General features: G+C 37.7%; 1 protein-coding gene across 1 annotated transcript in view; it reads left to right on the top strand.

Annotated features, from left to right (window-relative positions):
* Positions 1-19,856, top strand: part of ITPR2 (inositol 1,4,5-trisphosphate receptor type 2) — a 482,328-nt gene that overhangs the window by 137,917 nt on the left and 324,555 nt on the right. The window contains exons 14-21 of the mRNA XM_044915443.1: positions 6,366-6,507; positions 8,778-8,939; positions 13,607-13,779; positions 15,135-15,254; positions 15,370-15,555; positions 16,904-17,155; positions 17,751-17,895; positions 19,673-19,823. Of these exons, the coding sequence (XP_044771378.1) occupies positions 6,366-6,507; positions 8,778-8,939; positions 13,607-13,779; positions 15,135-15,254; positions 15,370-15,555; positions 16,904-17,155; positions 17,751-17,895; positions 19,673-19,823 (1,331 nt within the window). The remainder of the gene's footprint in view (positions 1-6,365; positions 6,508-8,777; positions 8,940-13,606; positions 13,780-15,134; positions 15,255-15,369; positions 15,556-16,903; positions 17,156-17,750; positions 17,896-19,672; positions 19,824-19,856) is intronic.

Here is a 19,856-nt window from a genome sequence, read left to right on the forward strand (position 1 = left end):
TTGATCCCTTTCACCTGGAGCCCCCATCTTCCAGTAATTCTCCAAAAAGACCAACACAAAGGGAAAGAGGAGGGGTACCTGCTATATTCTCTAGGCCTTTTAGAAAACACAGAGTGCTTCCTTTGGCCACGTACATGCAAATCTACAAGAAAGGTGATATTGTGAACATCGAGGGAATGGGCACTGTTCAAAAAGAAACGCCCACACATGTTACCGTGGCAAAACTGCAAGAGTCTACAACGTTACCCAGCATGCTCTTGGCATTGTTGTAGACAAACAAGGGCAAGACTCTTGCCAAGAGGATTAATGCATATTAAGCACTCAAGTAGAGATAGCTTCCTGCACAGTGTGAAGGAAAATGATCAGAAAAAGAAGGAAGCAGAAGAGAAAGGTTCTTGGGTTCAACTGAAGCTCCAGGCTGTTCTGCCCAGAGAAACTCACTTTGTGAGAACTAATGGAAGGGAGCCTGAGCTGCTGGAACCCATTCCCTATGAATTCACGGCATGATAAGTATAAAAAAATAGAAGGCTTGAGGACAATAAGTAAATAAAAAAATAAAAAATCTAATCTGATAGTCTTTAAATTATTTTGCATTTAAGAAATAATGTGTTTAGGGGAGCCTGGGTGGCTCAGTCGGTTAAGCGTCTGCCTTCGGCTCAGGTCATGATCTCAGGGTCCTGGGATCGAGCCCCAAGTCTGCCTCCCTACTCAGCGGGGAGTCTGCTTCTCCCTCCCCCTTCCCCTTGCTCCTTCTCTCTCTGGCTTACTCTTTCTCTCTCTCTCAAATAAATAAATAAATAAATAAATAAATAAAATCTTTCTCTTTAAAAGAAATAATGTGTTTTTATTTATTCTAATTTTTTTCTTTAGTATAGCTTTTTTTCTTTTCCCTCTACTTTCTTGCTTTCTGTTAGATTGATAAAGCTTATATTTTCTCTCCATTTTTCCTTTTCCTCTACTGATTTAAAAGCTTTAGGTCATGTTGCTAATCTTTAGCAACTGCCTTTAAGTTCTTGTCATACATTTTAACTGCATAACTGCATATTCTTTCCTATAAAATTTGAAGCTACTAGATATTTATTTCTTCTGCTCATGAGAGAAAAGCACCTTCTGCTCATGGGAGAAAATGCACTGATACTCTCTCATCTTCCTTGGAATATTTGTCTAGAACCATAGTTCTGTGTTATTTTTTTTCATTTAAAATTTTTATTTTATAATAGTTGATATCTACAAAGGAGTATATGTATCCTATAAATTATGATATATTATCTTTTTTATTAAAATTTTTATTTCTAAAAATTATTTTTACTATGAATTGTATTTCTTGATTCTCTTCTGCTTGCTATCTTCTGCTTGCTTTTATTTCTTGCTTCTCATTTCTTCTCTCTGGGTTCATTTTTCTTTTTGTTGAAATTTATTTAAAGTCATTCAGTAGGGTCTATGTGTTATAAATCTTCTGAATTTTTAAATATATGAAAATATATTTATTTTACTGCCACTCTTAAGTGCTACTTTAACTACATATAGAATGTTAGCTTGACAGTTATTTTCCTTTAGGATTTTAAAGTTATAATGTAATTATTTTCAGACATATTTTGTATTCATTAAGAAGTCTTTTGCTGATAGAATTTTTACTTTTTTGACCTTTTTTCTTTGCTTTTTGTTAATTTTGTACATTTTTTCTTTGTGTTTGATGTCCTGAAGTTTTACTCCGGTGTGTTTACAAGGAAATTTTTAATGCATTTTTTAAAAATTGAGGTATGGTTGGCATACAACATTATATTAGTTTCAGGTGTACAACATAATTATTTGATATTTGTGTATATCATGAATGATCACCACATTAAGTCTAGTTAACGTCTGTCACCGTACAGACTTAGCGAAATTTTTTTTCTTGTGATGACAGCTTTAAAGATTTACTCTCATAGCAACTTCCAGATATATCATACAGTATTATTAACTATTGCTGCTATGCTGTACATTACACCCACAGGACATTTTTTTATAACTGGAAGTTTGTACCTTTTGACTTTCTTCACCCATTTCACTCGCTCCCTACCCTTCACCTCTGGCAACCACCAATCTGTTCTCTGTATCTATGAGTTCATTAAAAAAAATTTTTTTTTAACATAAGGAAGTTTAATTTTTTTTCCACCTGACATTTAAGGTATGCTTTTACTCTGTATACTTATATCTTTCTTTAATTCTGAAAAATTTTCAGCCATTTCCTTTCAAATGCTACCTCTTTATCTTTTCCCTCTTTGCTCTCTCTCTTAGAACTCCTATTAAATGTATGTTGGACCCTCTTAATTCATCCTCCTAATCCCTTAACTTTCTTTTTATAATTTTCCTTTTTAAATCTCTCTGTGCTCCTTTCTGGATTGATTTTTTTGATACTGTCTTACAAATCACTAATTTTTCTTAGAATGTGTGAAGAATAGTTTACCTCCATGAATTAGATTTTTATTTAAATGATTATAATTTTATTTCTCAGGTTTCTCTTGGTTCTTTTGTGTATCCACCTGTTCATTTGTATCTGCCTTTTTAAGATATGTTTGTCTTTTTCATATATAAGTACAAACTTTCTTTATCTCTTTGGTCATTGAAAAAACTTACTTAAAAGTTATTTGGAATTGTTCTGTTACTTGCATTTTGTTGGTAATGAATTGGCCTCTTGATTTTTTTTTTTTAAGATTTTATTTATTTATTTGACAGAGAGATAGAGAGAGAGCACAAGTAGGCAGAGAGGCAGGCAGAGGGAGAGGGAGAAGCAGGCTCTCCACTGAGCAGGGAGCCCAATGTGGGGCTCAATCCCTGGACCGTGGGATCATGACCTGAGCCAAAGGCAGCTGCTTAACCAACTGAGCCACTCAGGCACCCCTCTTGATTTTTTTAAAAAGATTTATTTATTTATTTGAGAGAGAGAGAGAGCCCACAAGAGAGCACAAGTTGGGAGAGGGGCCGAGGGAGAGAATCTTCAAGCAGACTCCCCACTGAGCACAGAGCCCAACACGGGGCTCGGTCCATGACCCATGAGATCATGACCTGAGCCAAAATCATGAGTCGGACACTTAACTGACTGAACCACCCAGGCACCCTGGCCTCTTGATTTTTACATATGATGGGTCTGGCTTCATGTCCATTTTCATCATGTGCTTTGGAATTTGAATATGCAGGCTCTTCTTAGGTGGGTGGTTTTTGCTTTTCCTTTCTCTACATTTGCTTATCTCCTCTATCAGTTTCATGGTTGCCTCCACTTGGCATGTCTCAGCTAGTTCAAAGCCAGATCTGAAATTGAGGACTAAGAGTCCCATGTCTTATGGTAATTTGAGGCTCAGCAGGTGGCGAGGTCCAGTCCTGTCTTGAGTTTCCTCTCTTCCTCCTACCACTGCATAGCCAGAGCTGAAAAGAGGCCACCAAGGTTTTAAGGTTCTTTTAAGAGGTGGAAAATCCCTGCTTTAATATCTGCTTTTATATCTTCAGCTTAGTTCCCTACCATGTGCTTTCAGTCCCAGTTATCTTACAAGGATTGAACCGTATCCTTGCTTATCACCATGTTTTTCTTATTTTGTTCCTAATCCACAAAGCGTCTTATTTTCTTAGGTATATCTTTTAAAAAATGTATTTTATTTGTCATTGCTGCATATGACAAAGTCTCACAAAAAGGTTTTAGTACAAGCAAATTAATAAGATTGAGTGAATTAGTAGGACCAAACCACTTCTGAGTATAGAAGTGGAGTTTGATCTAAACTGAAAAAACCCCGTTGCTTTGCCACAGATGGGGTGCTTGAGGTGAAAAGGGGGGGAAAAAGGGTTTCAACAGTTTCAGAGGTTAAGAGACAAGACTGGTTTTCTTGCCTTCCATTGCCCAATCAGAGGAGCCAGGTGGTTTAAGCAGGGCTAATGTATAGTGATCCTCCATTAAGACTGTTAATTGTCTTGATCATCATTCCAGTAACTGTCCCCCATTTCAGGGCATTTGGAAGACTTTGAAGCAGAGTGATTTGTAGCTGTCCCACACTTGTGCTTTCTTAGATGTCTAATCATCGGAACACACTTAACTTGAAACAGGAGAAAAAGAATATTAATAATTTTAAAAGAAAATACATATATTTATGGACTTAGAGACTGGACTTAGAGACGGAACAGATAGCAACTGAAGGTCAACTTCATTTCAATTGGTTGAAGAAACCTGAGCTCAAAATAATTTTTATTTTTAGGAATACCAGAATGACTTGGAAGATATTAAGTCACAATTTCAAAAGAAATTCACACCACATTTCAATGCACATGAATCATAGTTGACATTTCTGTGGTTGCCCCGAAAGGTTATGTGAGTGAATCCTACACAGACACATTTCGAAAAGACACAGATTGGGTTAAAATTTAAAATAGGTACCCCAAGAAAATATAGAATCTCTGGAATGTTGGAGTGGAATTTATGATTCCTGGAAATAGGCTGAAATTTGGCTGTAGGTGGCTAAATTCTGGATTAGGGCTTGTCCACTTGGTTCCAAGAAAGTTACATTCTCTTTTAGGAGGTAAATCTGGAGACAGATCCTCCATGTAAATGTGTTTCTCTTCTCTCCATGCTGCCAATAAGCCAAATCAAAAGCTGTGAAAAAAAAAAAAAAGTGCTCAAGAAGGTGTGTAGATGAGAAAGTGATTTATTTCCAGGTCAGTCTCTGTTTCATGAAGCTACCAAACTTTAAAAAGAATGTCACTTTTTTTTTTCCTTTGTTATGGAACCCAGAGATTGTAAAAAGAAAAAAATTTTTGTTGCATTTTTGATGCTGGCACGAGGTTTTTGTCCACTTTTTTTCATATATCTGTGTATAAAAAATTCTGTCCATTGTTTACTATGAAATTAAGTATTACATTTTGAGGTAAACAAAAGGATTTGTATTGCTTGATAAACTATTAGCTTGTAAATTTAAAAGGTTTCTTTTCCTCAATTAACTTAATGGACCAATAAACCTATGAAAGATGCTTTCTTTAAAAAAAAAAAAATCTGGAGACAGATCAAAATGTTCCCTAACTGAATACATTCTACACTTTTCTGGATATGTTGAATCTCTTATAGTGTAATTTTCTTATTGATGTGATCATGATTGATCGTGCTAATAATAGTGAATGATTGTGCTGAGCTATATGGATACATATATGTATATATATTTGCTGGACAAAATTTTTCAAAAATTAAAACAAATTTAAAAATTCATATAGAACATGATAAAGAGCAGACAGGAAGGAGGAAGAAGATAGCTAAGGGAGGAAGGGTTTTCAAGATACTTCAGGTTCTAAATGCCACTGAAGTTCAAGTAATAGTTAAAATAATAACTAAAATGTAGAGTTAACGGTGAATGTTAGTGTATGATTTTTGAATGCTACTTTTATAGATCAGGTAATAGTTCAAGAACAGTTCATTTTTTTATTATTTAAAACAATTCTTTAAAATTTTATTTATTGGGGTGCCTGGGTGACTCATTCGGTTAAGCATCTGCCTTCGGCTTGGGTCATGATCCCAGGGTCCTCGGATCCAGCCCCATGAGGGACTCGATCCCAGGACCCTGGGATCATGATCCGAGCCGAAGGCAGTCGCTTAACCTTAACGAAACTGAGCCACGCAGGCGTCCCTAGCTTAAGAATAGTTTAGGGGTGCCTGGGTGGCTCAGATGGTTAAGCATCTGCCTTCGGCTCAGGTCATGATCCTGGAATCCTGGGATCGAGTCCCGCATCGGGCTCCCTGCTCGGCGGGGAGTCTGCTTCTCCCTCTGACCCTCCTCCCTCTCCTGCTCTCTGTCTCTCATTCTCTCTCTCTCAAATAAATAAATAAAAAATCTTTAAAAAGAATAGTTTAGAGCAGCTGATTGCTTGCGCCGAATCTGCTCACAGATAATTTAGGTTTTTCCTATTCTGTTCATTGGAGATGTAGAAGTGTGGTAAGGATTAGGAAATGTAGTTTGAGCCAATAATAGAAAAATAATTTGAATTTAGAAATTTAGAAATTGCGCTGTTCTCCCTTAAGCAGGAATACTCTTCTTTGCTGCTCAGTCATAGAAAAGGATCTGGTGGTGTTAGCCTATCAACTCATCTCCTCTTGGGGCTCATGTGGCTTTATTTCATAATTGTCTTTGCAAATACTTGATTAGAAACTCGAGGCAGGAGTGGGGGCTGGAGGAGCTGGAGAAGGCATGTTCTTTGTAAAGATTTAGGTAAATGTTAACTGAATTAGATATTTTGTTGATGAAAGAATTTCTATTACAAAATACTCTCTGTGTTCCAATATTTTAGTCCTTAGTGTTTATTGAAAAAAAAAACATTTTCTAAAATTAGAGTAAAATTTCCTCTTCGTTTTATGACAGGTTTGTAACCAAATTATTGGAAGACCTCATCTTCTTTGTGGCTGATGTACTTAATAATGGACAAGAAGTTCTGGATGTGGTTATCACTAAGCCAAACCGAGAACGTCAAAAATTAATGAGGGAACAAAACATACTGTCACAGGTGAATGTTTTCATATAGTACATTTGCATATTTAATTTTTTTGAATTATAGCATCAGGAAAGTCCTTGTGTTCGTTAACTGTTGCTGTGTAACAAATTACCCCAAGACTTTCATGGCTGAAAACAGCAGATATTTGTCTCACAGTGTCTGTGGATTAGGAATCTGGGAGTGGCTCGGGTGGGTGGTTCTTGCTCCGAGTCTTTCACAAGGTTGCAGTCAAGGTGCTGGCTGGGGCTGCAGTCATCTCAGGCCTGAAAGGGAAATGTTTCCCTCCCCCCCCCCCCCCCCCCCCCCCGGGCCTTCAGTAGGACTTGCCTCAAGACTCAGAAGCTTCTCTCCTTAGAAATGCGGGGTCCAAGAGAGAACGAGGGAGGGCACCTAGATGGAAGCCACAGTCTCTTTTATAACTTAATCCGAGAAGTAACACCTCATTAGTTCTCCTGTGTTCTATTAGAAGGGAGTCAGTAGATCCAGCCCACACTCAAGGAGACAGGATTGCATAAGGGTGTGAATCCTAGGAGGCCGGGATCCCTGGGGCCATCTCAGAGACAGCCTCCCGCAGATCTCTCACAAAACCTGCAGGGTCAGACTATCTCCAGGAAATGTGTTGGAATAATTTTCTAGGTAGAATTTCCAGGATAACTTGGGAAGTGCCATCTCCATCTATTTTCTACTTCTGTTGCTCTCTTCCCTAGGAAAGTAGGGCAGTCTGTCCATCAGCTCACAAGTGCTCTATATAATATTCTAGTTTTTTTCCTGGAAGTTTAGAGCTGTACCTATACTATGTCTTTCTGAAATTGTTCATAACACACCAGTAAATTAATTCACTTCCTGATAATATGCATATATGGGCATGCCTACCTTTATGTGTTTTTTTTATTCAGTTAATTGCTGTACAAAGTAATGGTCTACTGCATTAATTGTGAACTCAAGAGAGATACTTAAAAAATAAAAAATCGTGTTATTAATATACGTGTTCTTGTGGAGTTGGGAAAGGAGAACAGTAGACATATTACCAATTAATATTCTATAGCTGATTGTCTGAAAATATAAAATCAACATTTATCTCAAAGAAAATAAAGGTTGCAAATCTAATGAGACAAAGGCTTTTCTGACATTAGCATTCTTTTGTATAAAACATTTGATTTCAAGGACTTTTAGGACCTTGAATGATTTATTAATATTATTTCAACCAACATATGCCTAATCTTTCAGTATTATAAATATAAAAGTATAAAATATAAAATTCAAGGTGTAGTGAATATAAAATTATTGAAGTAACGTCAATTTGTCTTGCATTTCAGGAGCTACAAAAGATGATTCCTTTCTATTTTGCTTTCTTGTATTAATACTCATGCCCTTGTATAGGTACTCTTTCATAAACAATTTACTCATCCTACCAGCTCATCCCTAGATGACCTTACCTGCTGTCCTGCTGCCTAAAAGATTTAGATTCCTCAATGCTTTTTAAATATTTCCCAGCTGCTAACCTTGGTATAATGTGAGTCATTACGTACCACCAGTTGCCCATGTTGCTCTCTATTTATTTGAATCCTGATACATTCATTGATTTGGCGACATCTTTATGTACCAAGAACAATAAATGAACTCTTTCCGAAAGAGGTTTAGAAGCAGTACTTGGAGGTGATTTTCTGATGTCAATTTCAGATGAAAAGTAAACGTTTTCTTTATATTATTTTGATTTTAGAAAGTTATGGAACACAGTAGAAGTAATTATAAAGCCTACAGAAATGAAACTATTTTTAGTTCATTTGAATATGTTCATGTAATTTGGTACAACCCGACATCTTTATATTTTTTATTTTATTTTATTTTTTTAAAGATTTTATTTATTTGAGAGAGAGATAAAGAGAGAGCACGAGCGGGGGAGAAGCAGAGGGAGAGGGAGAGGCAGACTCCTTGATGAACAGGGAGCCTGACGCAGGCCGACCCTAAGATCATGGCCTGAGCCGAAGGCAGATGCCCAACTGACTGAGCCACCCAGGCATCCCTATATTTCTTATTTTAATAAAATGTAATTTCTAAATAAAATTAAGTATTTTTTTAAATGTTTTTGTCAATTTAGTGAATCCTTTAAATGGTATTTTTTTGTTTCTTAATATGTTGGTTCTGTATTCTAAATCTCCTTTTTCCTTTATATGAATTCTACTCAAATATTACAAAAGTGCTTTTGAGTCAATGTACTTATTTGTAAAACATACACCTCCATTCATCAGAATAGGTGGTTGTTTTTTTTTTTTTCCTGATAGGTATTTGGGATTCTTAAAGCACCCTTTAAGGAGAAGGCAGGAGAAGGCTCAATGCTGAGACTTGAAGATCTGGGGGACCAAAGATACGCTCCCTACAAATATATGCTGAGGCTGTGTTACCGTGTGCTGAGACATTCACAGCAGGACTACCGGAAAAATCAGGTTGGAGGCCACCATCTTTGCCTCTGCTTAACATTTTTGTTAAACATCTTTGCCTCTGTTTAGCATTTCAAGTAAGGGCAAGGTTCTTTGGTTACTGTTCTAAAATACATAAAGTAGGAATGGGAATTTCCACTCTGTAATGAAATATGCAAAAATGACCTGTAAGTATTTTGTGCTGACATATGTATTTATTCTTCCGTGTACAATTAGAATCTTTGAGGGAAGATTTCTGAGGTCTTCGTGCATGGTGTTAGCTTTTGCTAGGCAGGAGGCATGCTGGATGTGTTATATAAAGAGGAGGGAGATATTCCTTGATATTTCTAGGAACATGTGAGGTTCTGCATCGTCACATGTAGGCCAAAGAGTTCCTTGTCTGGTGGCGAAGATCTGGGAGGTACTATCTGAAACATAAGGGAGAGGCAAAATGGGGACACGAGAGAGAAAAGGCAGCATTATGGGAATTCAGAAGAGACAGAGCTCAGTGTGGCTGGGGGAGCCCAAGGAGGGTGCTTGGAGCGGGAAGCATTTGGGGAGGATGAGACTTTTTCTTTCTTTTTTTTTTTTAGATTTTATTTATTTGACAGAGAGAGAGATACAGCGAGAGAGGGAACACAAGCAGCGGGAGTGGGAGAGGGAGAAGCAGGCTTCCCGCTGAGCAGGGAGCCCGATGTGGGACTTGATTGCAGGACCCTGGGATCATGACCTGAGCCGAAGGCAGATACTTAATGACTGAGCCACCCAGGCGCCCCGAGACTCACTTTCATAAATTGTATGGGAACAGGAATTTCAGTGAAGAAGGGTCTATGAAGAGAGTGCTGGATGCTAGAAAGGGCACTTTTGTCCCAAGATAGTCCTAACTGTGGAGGACAGGAAACCTAGGGCTATAGCTAAAAGTTGCCAACGGCAAGTGAAATTTCTTTTAAATCTCATTTTTATCTTAAAAATACACAGTATTTTGCAGTGTGGTTAATAATATACATTTGTTTAATATAAAATTGTTTAAAACTAATTATCGTATCCTAAATTAGCATCCTGTGTTTCTCTTAGCCAGTTTGAGAGAAGAGTGTGGACTCAGTAAATTTCGTTGATTAGTTTAGTGGGAGAGAGGGCGGTTGAGGCAGGTCGTGCTGAGCCACATAGGCCAGGATGTCAGGCCTAGAGAGTGGCATTTATTTGGGAATAGTCAGTAGTGTTTACTGAGTGCTTACTTCCTACCAGCCTCAGTTCTAAGCACTTTTCATAACTTAACTCAGATAATACTGAGTTAAGATGAGGAACTGAGGCACAGAGAGGTTAAATAACTCGCCGAAGATTACACAGTGCTAACTGACACTGGAGCCAGGATTCAAACCCAGACTCTTAATCATCACACTGTGCCTCTTAGTAGTTTGAAAGTCTTTCGACAAGAAAAAAGAATTCGCTTTAAGAAAAATCTGTTAAAATATATTGGCTTTGAAATTCTATTTCAAGATTGAAAAAAGGTCTAAAAAGAATATGTAAAACAGATTCGTTAGAAGATAAATAATATGGCAAGGAGCAAAAGAGTGAGGAAGGGCACAATATAAACAAATCCTTAAAGACTTTTGAATATAATCCTATTATAAACAGCCTTCCTTGCAATTGGAAATACTGCCATTGGAATTCTTTCCCCCAGCTTCCCTGCATTCCATTAAAATGGAAGAAAAATCACGTTCCAGGACATTAAATGGTGGACCTTCAAGCACTCGGAGAATCAATGTCCCAGAAGCTGCCCAATATTAAGGCTCATGTTATTCTGTGGGGGTCTGAGGTGGAGATGGGGGCTAGAGGTTGCTCAGTGTATGCCACCTAGCCTCATTTGTCTTCTTGGGTCTGGAAATATCTACTTTGCTAGATAGGCCACCACTCCACACACATAAGCAGTACCATGTTAGAGAGATTGAATCAACTGAAAAAACCAACAGGTCTACAGAATTTACCTGGTGCTCTGAGTCCCATGGGCTCACATTGTATGCCGTTCTTTTTTTTTTTAAAGATTTTATTTATTTATTTGACACAGAGAGAGAGAGATAGTGAGAGCAGGAACACAAGCAGGGCGAGTGGGAGTGGGAGAATCAGGCTTCCTGCTGAGCAGGGAGCCCGATGCGGGGCTCGATCCCAGGACCCTGGGCTCATGACCTGAGCCGAAGGCAGACGCTTAACAACTGAGCCACCCAGGCGCCCCTTGTATGCCATTCTTAATTGTGCTCAGCCTCTGGAGGGGTCCCAGGGCCCTCCTTTCTATAGCACTGCCCTGGCTTCAGTGCCTGATCTCCTTGGGTTTGGTTGTTCAGCTAGTCCTTGGTAGATTCCCTGGGCAGCACATCTTAACTGATGTCCTTTCTTCATCTGGCACACCAAAATTTTCTCACTCCTTTTAGTTTTAGCTGAGGACTCCTGTGCCTAGTGTGCTGAGGTGTGTGCAATTTCTCCTCTGAAAACATTCATCCTTCTGATAAGTGGAAACACACGCACACACACACACACAGACACACACAAACACACACACACACACGCATTCAGCTCCTATAATTATTCCTCTTCTTTGTTCTTAGTTCACCTGACCCAGGCACATCACTACTCCGGGTAAATGATTATTCACTTTAGGGGACCTGCTTTTTGGTTTCTTTAGAGCATATGACTGTGGGGGGCACTCTTTCTCTCTTTTGGGATGTCTTCCCAAGGCATAGATAATTGAGCTGACAAAAGAGTAGAAGAATCACCAGCATCCACTGAGGGTTAGATTTTGTTTTCCCTTATGTTCTCATGCATGCTCCAATTCAATCTCAGTGAGGGTTGAATAATGTTTTTCTCATTTCTTTTGAATCAGGAATGCTTTTGTTAAGCATAGAGTAGCTTTCTGATGTTTTTAGAGCATAATTTTAAAATATAAGTAGAAATACTTTCTACTTTTTGCATAATTACCTTGTTTTCCTTTAGCCTCATCTATATTGTATAGAGTCCTAAGAGGGAGTTCTTTTGTGATTTAGTGCTAACCCAAGTCTTTAAGGTTGAGTGTCTGCTTATTATTATTTATAGAATTTGGTGACAACCTCTAAATTGATTTGATTTTTTATCAGTATCTTGATCTATTTATCAAACACCTTGGAGGTTTGCCTTACACTGGGGTATGATTACAATAGTCATAAAAGAGTATAAATCAATACATGTCTTTAAAGTGATACACTAACAGAAGACATTTACTTTACTTAAATGGATACCCAATATAAAGGTATCATTTTGAGAGGCCACAAAAATCACTGCTTAGAATATAATTAGATTTGTGCAACCTGTATCATTTTCAAGGAGTAGCTAGGTTCCAGTATATTTTACCTAAGGCAAAAAATACTTTCTAATCAATAAGTTTGTCCATCATAGAACCAGAGATACATTCCCAAGGAGAATCCCCAAGAAGTTGAAGTGAGAACTATGGATTGTGGAAGGGGTTAGTTAAGCTTACCAGGTCTATCTATGGTTGTGTGGGATTCTTGCTTGTACACAGAATACAGGACACGAGCAATAGTGGCTTGGAATATAGGAGAGTCAGTGTGAAGAATGAGGAGCAGATTAAATCATGCATGATTGAAACTCCCAGTGGCTTTTTCTTGCTCTCAGAATAACATTTTGTTCCTTTACCCTGGCTCGCAAGGACCTACCTCTCCAACTTCAGCTCTTGTTTTCTTTTTACTTACTACCCTGTAGCTACACTGGCCACCTTTGTCTATAGAACACAAGGAGTGTGGTTCCACTGCCTACCTAGATTTTTCTCCTCCTCATGGCTGCCTTCTTTTGATCATTCCCTTCTTTTTCATCCCAGCTCAAATATCACTTCTTTAGTGTCTACGCCATATGAAGTTGCCACCTTTGCCCATCCCTTTGTTTCATTTCACTTATTAACATATAAAAGGATCATATTTATTATCTAATTTACTGCCTTTTTTTCACACTGGGAGGTAGGCTTCATGAGAACTCACCTATCTTGTCTAGTCTCTCAAACAGCCTGGAATGTAGTAGGCTTTCAAGAAGTATTTATGGGATGAATGATCTGGTCAATAAAGTGATTGATTAATCATATTATCTTGTTTGATAGCTTTTTAGGATAAAAAGTGGTATGGAATTTTATCTTTATTTTAAAGAGAAGATTTAATAGATTGGGACATGTACAAAAAAGAAATCACTCCAAGTCAGCCTGGGATCTTCATGCAACTGTATAGCTCTCATGCCTCATGAACAAAATTTCAGAGAGTCATTTTCTTTCTGTAATTATGATACAATCAGTGGTTATGACTTTTAGTGTGAGTTAGAAGAAGGGCCTCTGTTAGGCTGGTAAAATTTACCATGTCGAAAGAAATTGTTATTTTAACTAGGTTTATTTTTGTTTTTCCCACTTATGCTTTCAGAGTATAAGCACCCACATTAAATATTTCTAGGTATATAATTTTCTATTATAATTTAAATTAGGCATATGCTCATATGTTTTAATTTCCTTTCTCAAAAAGCCATATTTCTTGAAGGATTATTGCTTTTCTTTTGACAATGCATTTGAGTTTTTCTGTTATGAATAAATTAATCGATGTTGCTGACTCTAATAGAACCTGTTATTTCTAAGCTGTTTGGCAGCACATTCTGACAGTCTTTCTTCTTTGCAGGAATATATTGCTAAGAATTTCTGTGTCATGCAGTCCCAGATTGGCTATGATATTTTGGCAGAAGATACCATCACAGCTTTGTTGCACAACAACAGAAAACTACTAGAGAAACATATCACAGCAAAAGAAATAGAAACATTTGTCAGTTTACTCAGGAGAAATCGTGAGCCAAGGTTTGAAGTGGTTCATGTAGTATTCTTTACTAGTGGGAATATTGTGCTTTATTTTTTGTGTTTTTTTTTTTTTTGCAAAAAAGCTTTTTGCTTTATTTTTAGAACGTTTTAAAAGTTGGAATTCTTTTTCTTTAAGATTTATTTATTTAAAGGAGAGAGAGAGTGAGAAGAGTGAGAAAGAGAGAGAGAGAGAGAGACCGCGTGAGTGGGGGGGAGGGGCAGAGGGAGAGAGTTAGAGAGAGACTTCAAGCCGACTCCCTGCTGAGGATGGAGCCCGATGCAGGGTTTGATCCCATGACCCTGAGATCGTGACCCGAGCCGAAATCAAGAGATGGACCCTTAACTGACTGAGCCACCCAGGTGCCCCGTAAAAGTTGAAATTCTTTCATATCACTAACTTTCATGGACAAAACTATATTGGGTTTGCTGTTACAATAATTATGTATCATAGAGTTATTACCTCACAGGAAATGAAAACCTTTTATAGACATATTTAAATATAAGTGACTTTCATTCTGATCATTTATGTTTTTATAGTACTTCTAGTTTTTCAAAATCTATTCATGTTCATTGTCTCATTTAAGCCCTTGTACATTTCCATGAGGTAAGCTGGTTGCATATTATTATTATGTTATCCATATATTATATTATTGTAAATTATTATCCACATTTTTAGAGATGAGAAAACAGAAGCCTAGATAGCAACTTGTCCAAGAATACCCCAATAGTAAGGAATATTACCATAATATTAGTAATAAGTAATTATGATATTATAGTAATATTCCTTACTATTGGGGTATCCCATCAAATTTACTTTCTATTGCACCATGCTGCTTTATCTGGGGGAAATGAATATAGAAAAGTCAAGAAGACTGACAGTTTTCTTTACTAATTAGCACAGCAAATGAATGTTAGAAGGTTGAAATGGGCCTTTGACTCAACTAGGCCAGGCTCACTTTCATTGACTGTGTGCTGTTTTCCTATTTTATGCAGTACAACATTGGCTTTCATCTGCTTTTGTTTTGTTATCTGTTCTTGGATAGTCTCATTTTAAGGCAGATAAATGATTTTCTAAATATAATATGTCACAGTGCTATGGCAGGAATATCACCAAATAAATAGAAGCAAACTTACCTCCTGTTTTGAAACAAGGTTTGTATTAAACGCAAATAATTGGATGTTTAATTTGCTTCTAATGATGCAGTAGATAAGCAACATATTAAAAAATGTTGCATGGAAGTATTAGAAATAAATCTAAAAACTTACTTGCATTATATCCCCAAGGATATTTTTATTGTGATATTGTATGAAGTGCCTTTTCTTAGTGTTCAATCTATTTTTTTTCCTCTTGCCAGGTTTTTGGATTATTTATCAGATCTGTGTGTATCTAATACCACTGCTATACCTGTAACTCAAGAACTCATCTGTAAATTTATGTTGAGCCCAGGCAATGCAGACATTCTCATTCAAACTAAGTAAGCCCAGATAGGGGAGGAATCTTCTTCTGTTCATTATTTGTAAGCATTGTAGCTCCTGTCGTATTCGTGAGTTAGCTTCTTAATTGATTTTGTATGTATAATTTATTTCAAGGCTGGTCTCAATGCAAGTAGACAACCCCATGGAGAGCTCCATCCTTTCAGATGACATTGATGATGAAGAAGTTTGGCTCTATTGGATTGACAGCAACAAGGAACCTCATGGCAAAGCTATCAGGCACCTTGCTCAAGAAGCAAAAGAAGGCACCAAAGCTGATTTGGAAGTTCTTACCTATTATAGGTAAAGAATCATAATTGCCAATCTTACTTATTCATTGAGAGAAGATTCTCTGAAACCTCTAAAAGTCAGGTATCTATGAAGAGGAAATTTAAAAAGTCATGTCAAAACTAAGGTAGCTGAAATATTTAACATTATTTAAAATATTCAAAATAAAAGTGAACATCTGTGTTTTCTACCTATACAACTTGCGATTTTCTGACTTTTTCACTAATTTGGAATTGGTGTGCAGCAGAGGGCTTTTTCCTGTTATTGATTGGTATTAGATGAGAGACATGTTGGGACCACGGTGTTGGACTTGAGGGATGGAGCTGAGCTGGGTGTGTTGATCCAGCTGCAGAGGTGGCCCGGGAGAAAGTTAGCCAGTAGGAATGTAGATAGTGCTTATGAATATGTGGTGACCTAGGGTTGGAGAGAAGCTGCTATCTATAGTTATGAAAGTTCGGTGGTGGCACTTGGCAGCAGAAGTTGCCATGGTAGTTGCTGGTGGTCAGTATGCTGGGAGCAAGAACCTAGCTGGTGTCTTTGAGTTTAAGGTATCGAAACCTCTGACAGACGCCCTTGGGAAATGTTGGGCCCAAATGACAGGAATCTGAGAAAGGCCGAGCGTGGCTCGTGTTCCTCGTTTCTATAGGTATCCCAACAGAGCCAAGGCTAATTCTTGATCTCAGAGGCTCTTGAATCCAAGTGTAACTGATGCCATTTGGATGGGTCACATTTGGTTTGGGAACCGAGTGGATCTGAAGTTAGAGTGTAGCTAGATATTAGGGCCGGAGCTAAGTGGGAATGGGAAACCGAGAGATGGTTTTGTGTGAGCGGTTTGTTATCCATAGCCCTCAGGCTTAGTGTATTTGTAATCCTAGGAAATCAAAAATGGAGAGCCCAATGCCACTTTTCTCCAGACAACATGTTACTGGAACAAGTAAGAGAAATTGTAACTCGAACAGACATAGAGACAATTTCATGTATTTGCTGTCATTTGATTACTTCACTCACTACCAAAAAAATTTGACTCCAGTGTCACGAACACTTGGGAATTTCGGTGTTGTATAAAAGTAGATAGTAGATACTGACTGATACTGTTTAAGAACTTTATCAAGAGGGGTGCTTGGGTGGCTCAGCCGCTAAGCGTCTGCCTTCGGCTCAGGTCATATCCCAGGGTCCTGGGATCGAGCTCCGCATTGGGCTCCCTGCTCCACGGGAAGCCTGTTCTCTGTCTCCCACTCCCCCTGCTTGTGTTCCCTCTCTCGCTGTGTCTCTCTCTGTCGAATAAATAAATAAAATCTTTAAAAAAAAAAAAAGAACTTTATCAAGAGAAGACAAATAATGTAGTATGTTTCATATTTTTAAGGTACCAGCTAAACCTCTTTGCAAGGATGTGCTTGGATCGCCAGTATCTGGCCATAAACCAGATTTCTATGCAGCTCTCGGTGGATTTGATCCTGCGGTGTGTGTCGGATGAGAGCCTGCCATTTGACCTCCGGGCGTCTTTTTGTCGCCTCATGCTCCACATGCATGTTGACCGGGATCCCCAGGAGTCTGTGGTGCCTGTTCGCTATGCCAGGCTCTGGACCGAAATTCCCACAAAGATCACAATTCATGAGTATGTTTGGAAACATATCCTGAGCACTTTCAATTCCATAGATGAACTCAAAATCAAATGTCTTCAATTTTGAAGTGAGATATATGGAAGGGCATTTCTGTGTTCTAACTCAAGTTGTTAGTCTTTTTTTTTTTTTCACTGCTTTTATTTTTTTATTATTTTTTAAAGTTTTTATTTTAATGCCAGTTAACATGCAGTGTTATATTAGTTTCAGGTGTACAATATAGTGATTCAGCACTTCCATACATCACCCTGTGCTCATCACAACACATGCACTCCTTCCTCACCATCAACCTATTTAACTCCCTACCCCCCAACCCAGGTTGTTAGTCTTTCAAATACAAATAAGATACTCTTTTTGGAGAGTAAAATAACAGCTCTTGATGATAGAAACATCATTCCGGAAATCAATAAGCAGAAATTGTATTTATAATAGGAGTAACAATTTTTTAAGTGCTTGATATTATGGTAGAAACATCTTGAAGGGTTAACTAAGTTACCTAAACTTAAGAAGCTGGGGGATTAAAGTATATATATTCTCCTATTTTTGAATGATTTCAATCAATTTAACTTGCATCATATTCTTTCTTTCTAGATATGATTCTATAACAGACTCTTCCAGAAATGATATGAAGAGGAAATTTGCGCTGACAATGGAATTTGTTGAAGAATATTTGAAAGAAGTTGTAAATCAGCCATTTCCTTTTGGGGATAAAGAAAAAAACAAACTGACATTTGAGGTATTTTATAAAAGCAATTCATTTGTGAAGTTATTCAATTTTCCCTGTCAAAAATTAGATATATTGAGCATCAAAGATTTTTTCCCCTCTAATATTTAGGATGTTTTGGTAACTGGATAGTTTAGTTGATAAAGGTATGATTCCCTCTGCCATTGATTAAAAGATAGATTTGATGCTTTAATTAGACCTGATGTCTAATATAAAATATTCTATTTATAATTACCGGTTACCTACTGTTTTCCTGGATTTTGGGGGGTTTTATTTATCTGTGTAAATTTTATTGCATTTCATGAACAAAGACAATTTGCATACATTGTAATTTGTTTGGATACATTTTTTTCTCTGATCTCCATAGAAGTGAAATTTTTAGCTTCATTAAACTGAATTGGAATACCTTTGATTTTAATATCATTTGAGGGATATAGTGACAAAACTAGAGAAAAGATGCCATTACTTGACACCTGGTGTATTAGGTATCTACTGGTGTATAAGAGATTACCTCCAAACTTAGCCCAAAGCAACAAGCACTTATTATTTTACAGTTTCTATGCGTCAGGAGTCTGGAAATGCATGGTTGGGTGGTTCTGGCTCAGGGATTCTCATGAAGTTGTAATCAAGCTGTTGACTGGGGTTGCAGTTATTTCCAGCTAGATGACCTGCTGCTAAGTTCATTCATGCATATCTTGGTGGCCATATCTCCTTGCTGGCTGTTGACCAGAGGCTTCATCTTTTTGCCAGGTGGGGCTTTCCACAGGCTGTCTGTGTCCTTATGGCATGGTACCCAGAGCAAGCCACTAGAGAGAGAGAGAGAGCCCAAGATGGAGCTTGCAATCTTCTCTAACCTAATCTTGGAAGTGGCATGCTATTACTTCTGTTGTATTCTGTTTGTCACATGGACCATCCTTGGCGCAGTGTGAAAAGAGACCATACTTTGGGGACCATGTTGGAAGCTGGCTGTCATACCTAGAATGTCTTATAGTGTCCAGAAGACCACAAAGCAGCATAGGGAACAAATTATTTCTGGACAAATTCCTGTATAATATCCATTTATTAAAGTAATTCATTAATGTAACCATTTATTAAGTGATATCCTACTGACTTAAATAAGTTAATATTTACTTAAGTAAATCATCTAATGTAAATTTCTTTAAACACCTTGATAAACCTAAAAATCTCTTTTCGGCTTCCTTGCTGGCTGTGGATCAGACACCTTATCTTGTAATCTGGGCTTTTGAGAGAGATGGCAAACTGGCCTTATTTGGATTGCTTTTTCAGACATTTTAATTCCTAGGTATTAAGAATTAGAAAGTTTAGGGCGCCTGGGTGGCTCAGTTGGTTAAGCCACTGCCTTCGGCTCAGGTCATGATCCTGGAGTCCCGGGATCGAGTCCCGCATCGGGCTCCCCACTCGGCAGGGAGTCTGCTTCTCCCTCTGACCCTCCCCCTTCTCATGCTCTCTCTCTCTCTCTCTCATTCTCTCTCAAATAAATAAATAAAATCTTTAAAAAAAAAAGAATTAGGAAGTTTAGAAATACCTTCACTAATTTGGATAATATAAAAAAATCAATGTTAATTTTAGGGGCACCTGGGTGACTCAGTCAGTGAAGCGTTCGACTTGTGATCTCAGCTCAGGTCTCGATCTCAGAGTCATGAGTTCAATCCCCCCATTGGGCTCCATGCTGGGCATGGAGCCTACTTAAAAAAAAAAAAAAATCAATGTTAATTTCAGTTTCTAATGTTTTTTGTTTCTTTCCCACTCCCCTTCCCTTTTTCTTAAGGTGGTCCACTTGGCTCGGAATCTTATATACTTTGGATTTTATAGTTTCAGTGAATTGTTAAGACTAACAAGAACACTTCTGGCTATCCTAGATATTGTACAGGCCCCCATGTCATCATATTTTGAAAGATTGAGCAAATTTCAAGATGGAGGTAAGAATTTTTTGGGAAAAATTATGATCTTTT

This window comes from Neomonachus schauinslandi, chromosome 5, assembly GCF_002201575.2.
Source record: "Neomonachus schauinslandi chromosome 5, ASM220157v2, whole genome shotgun sequence".
In the NCBI taxonomy this organism is placed as follows: Eukaryota; Metazoa; Chordata; class Mammalia; order Carnivora; family Phocidae; genus Neomonachus; species Neomonachus schauinslandi.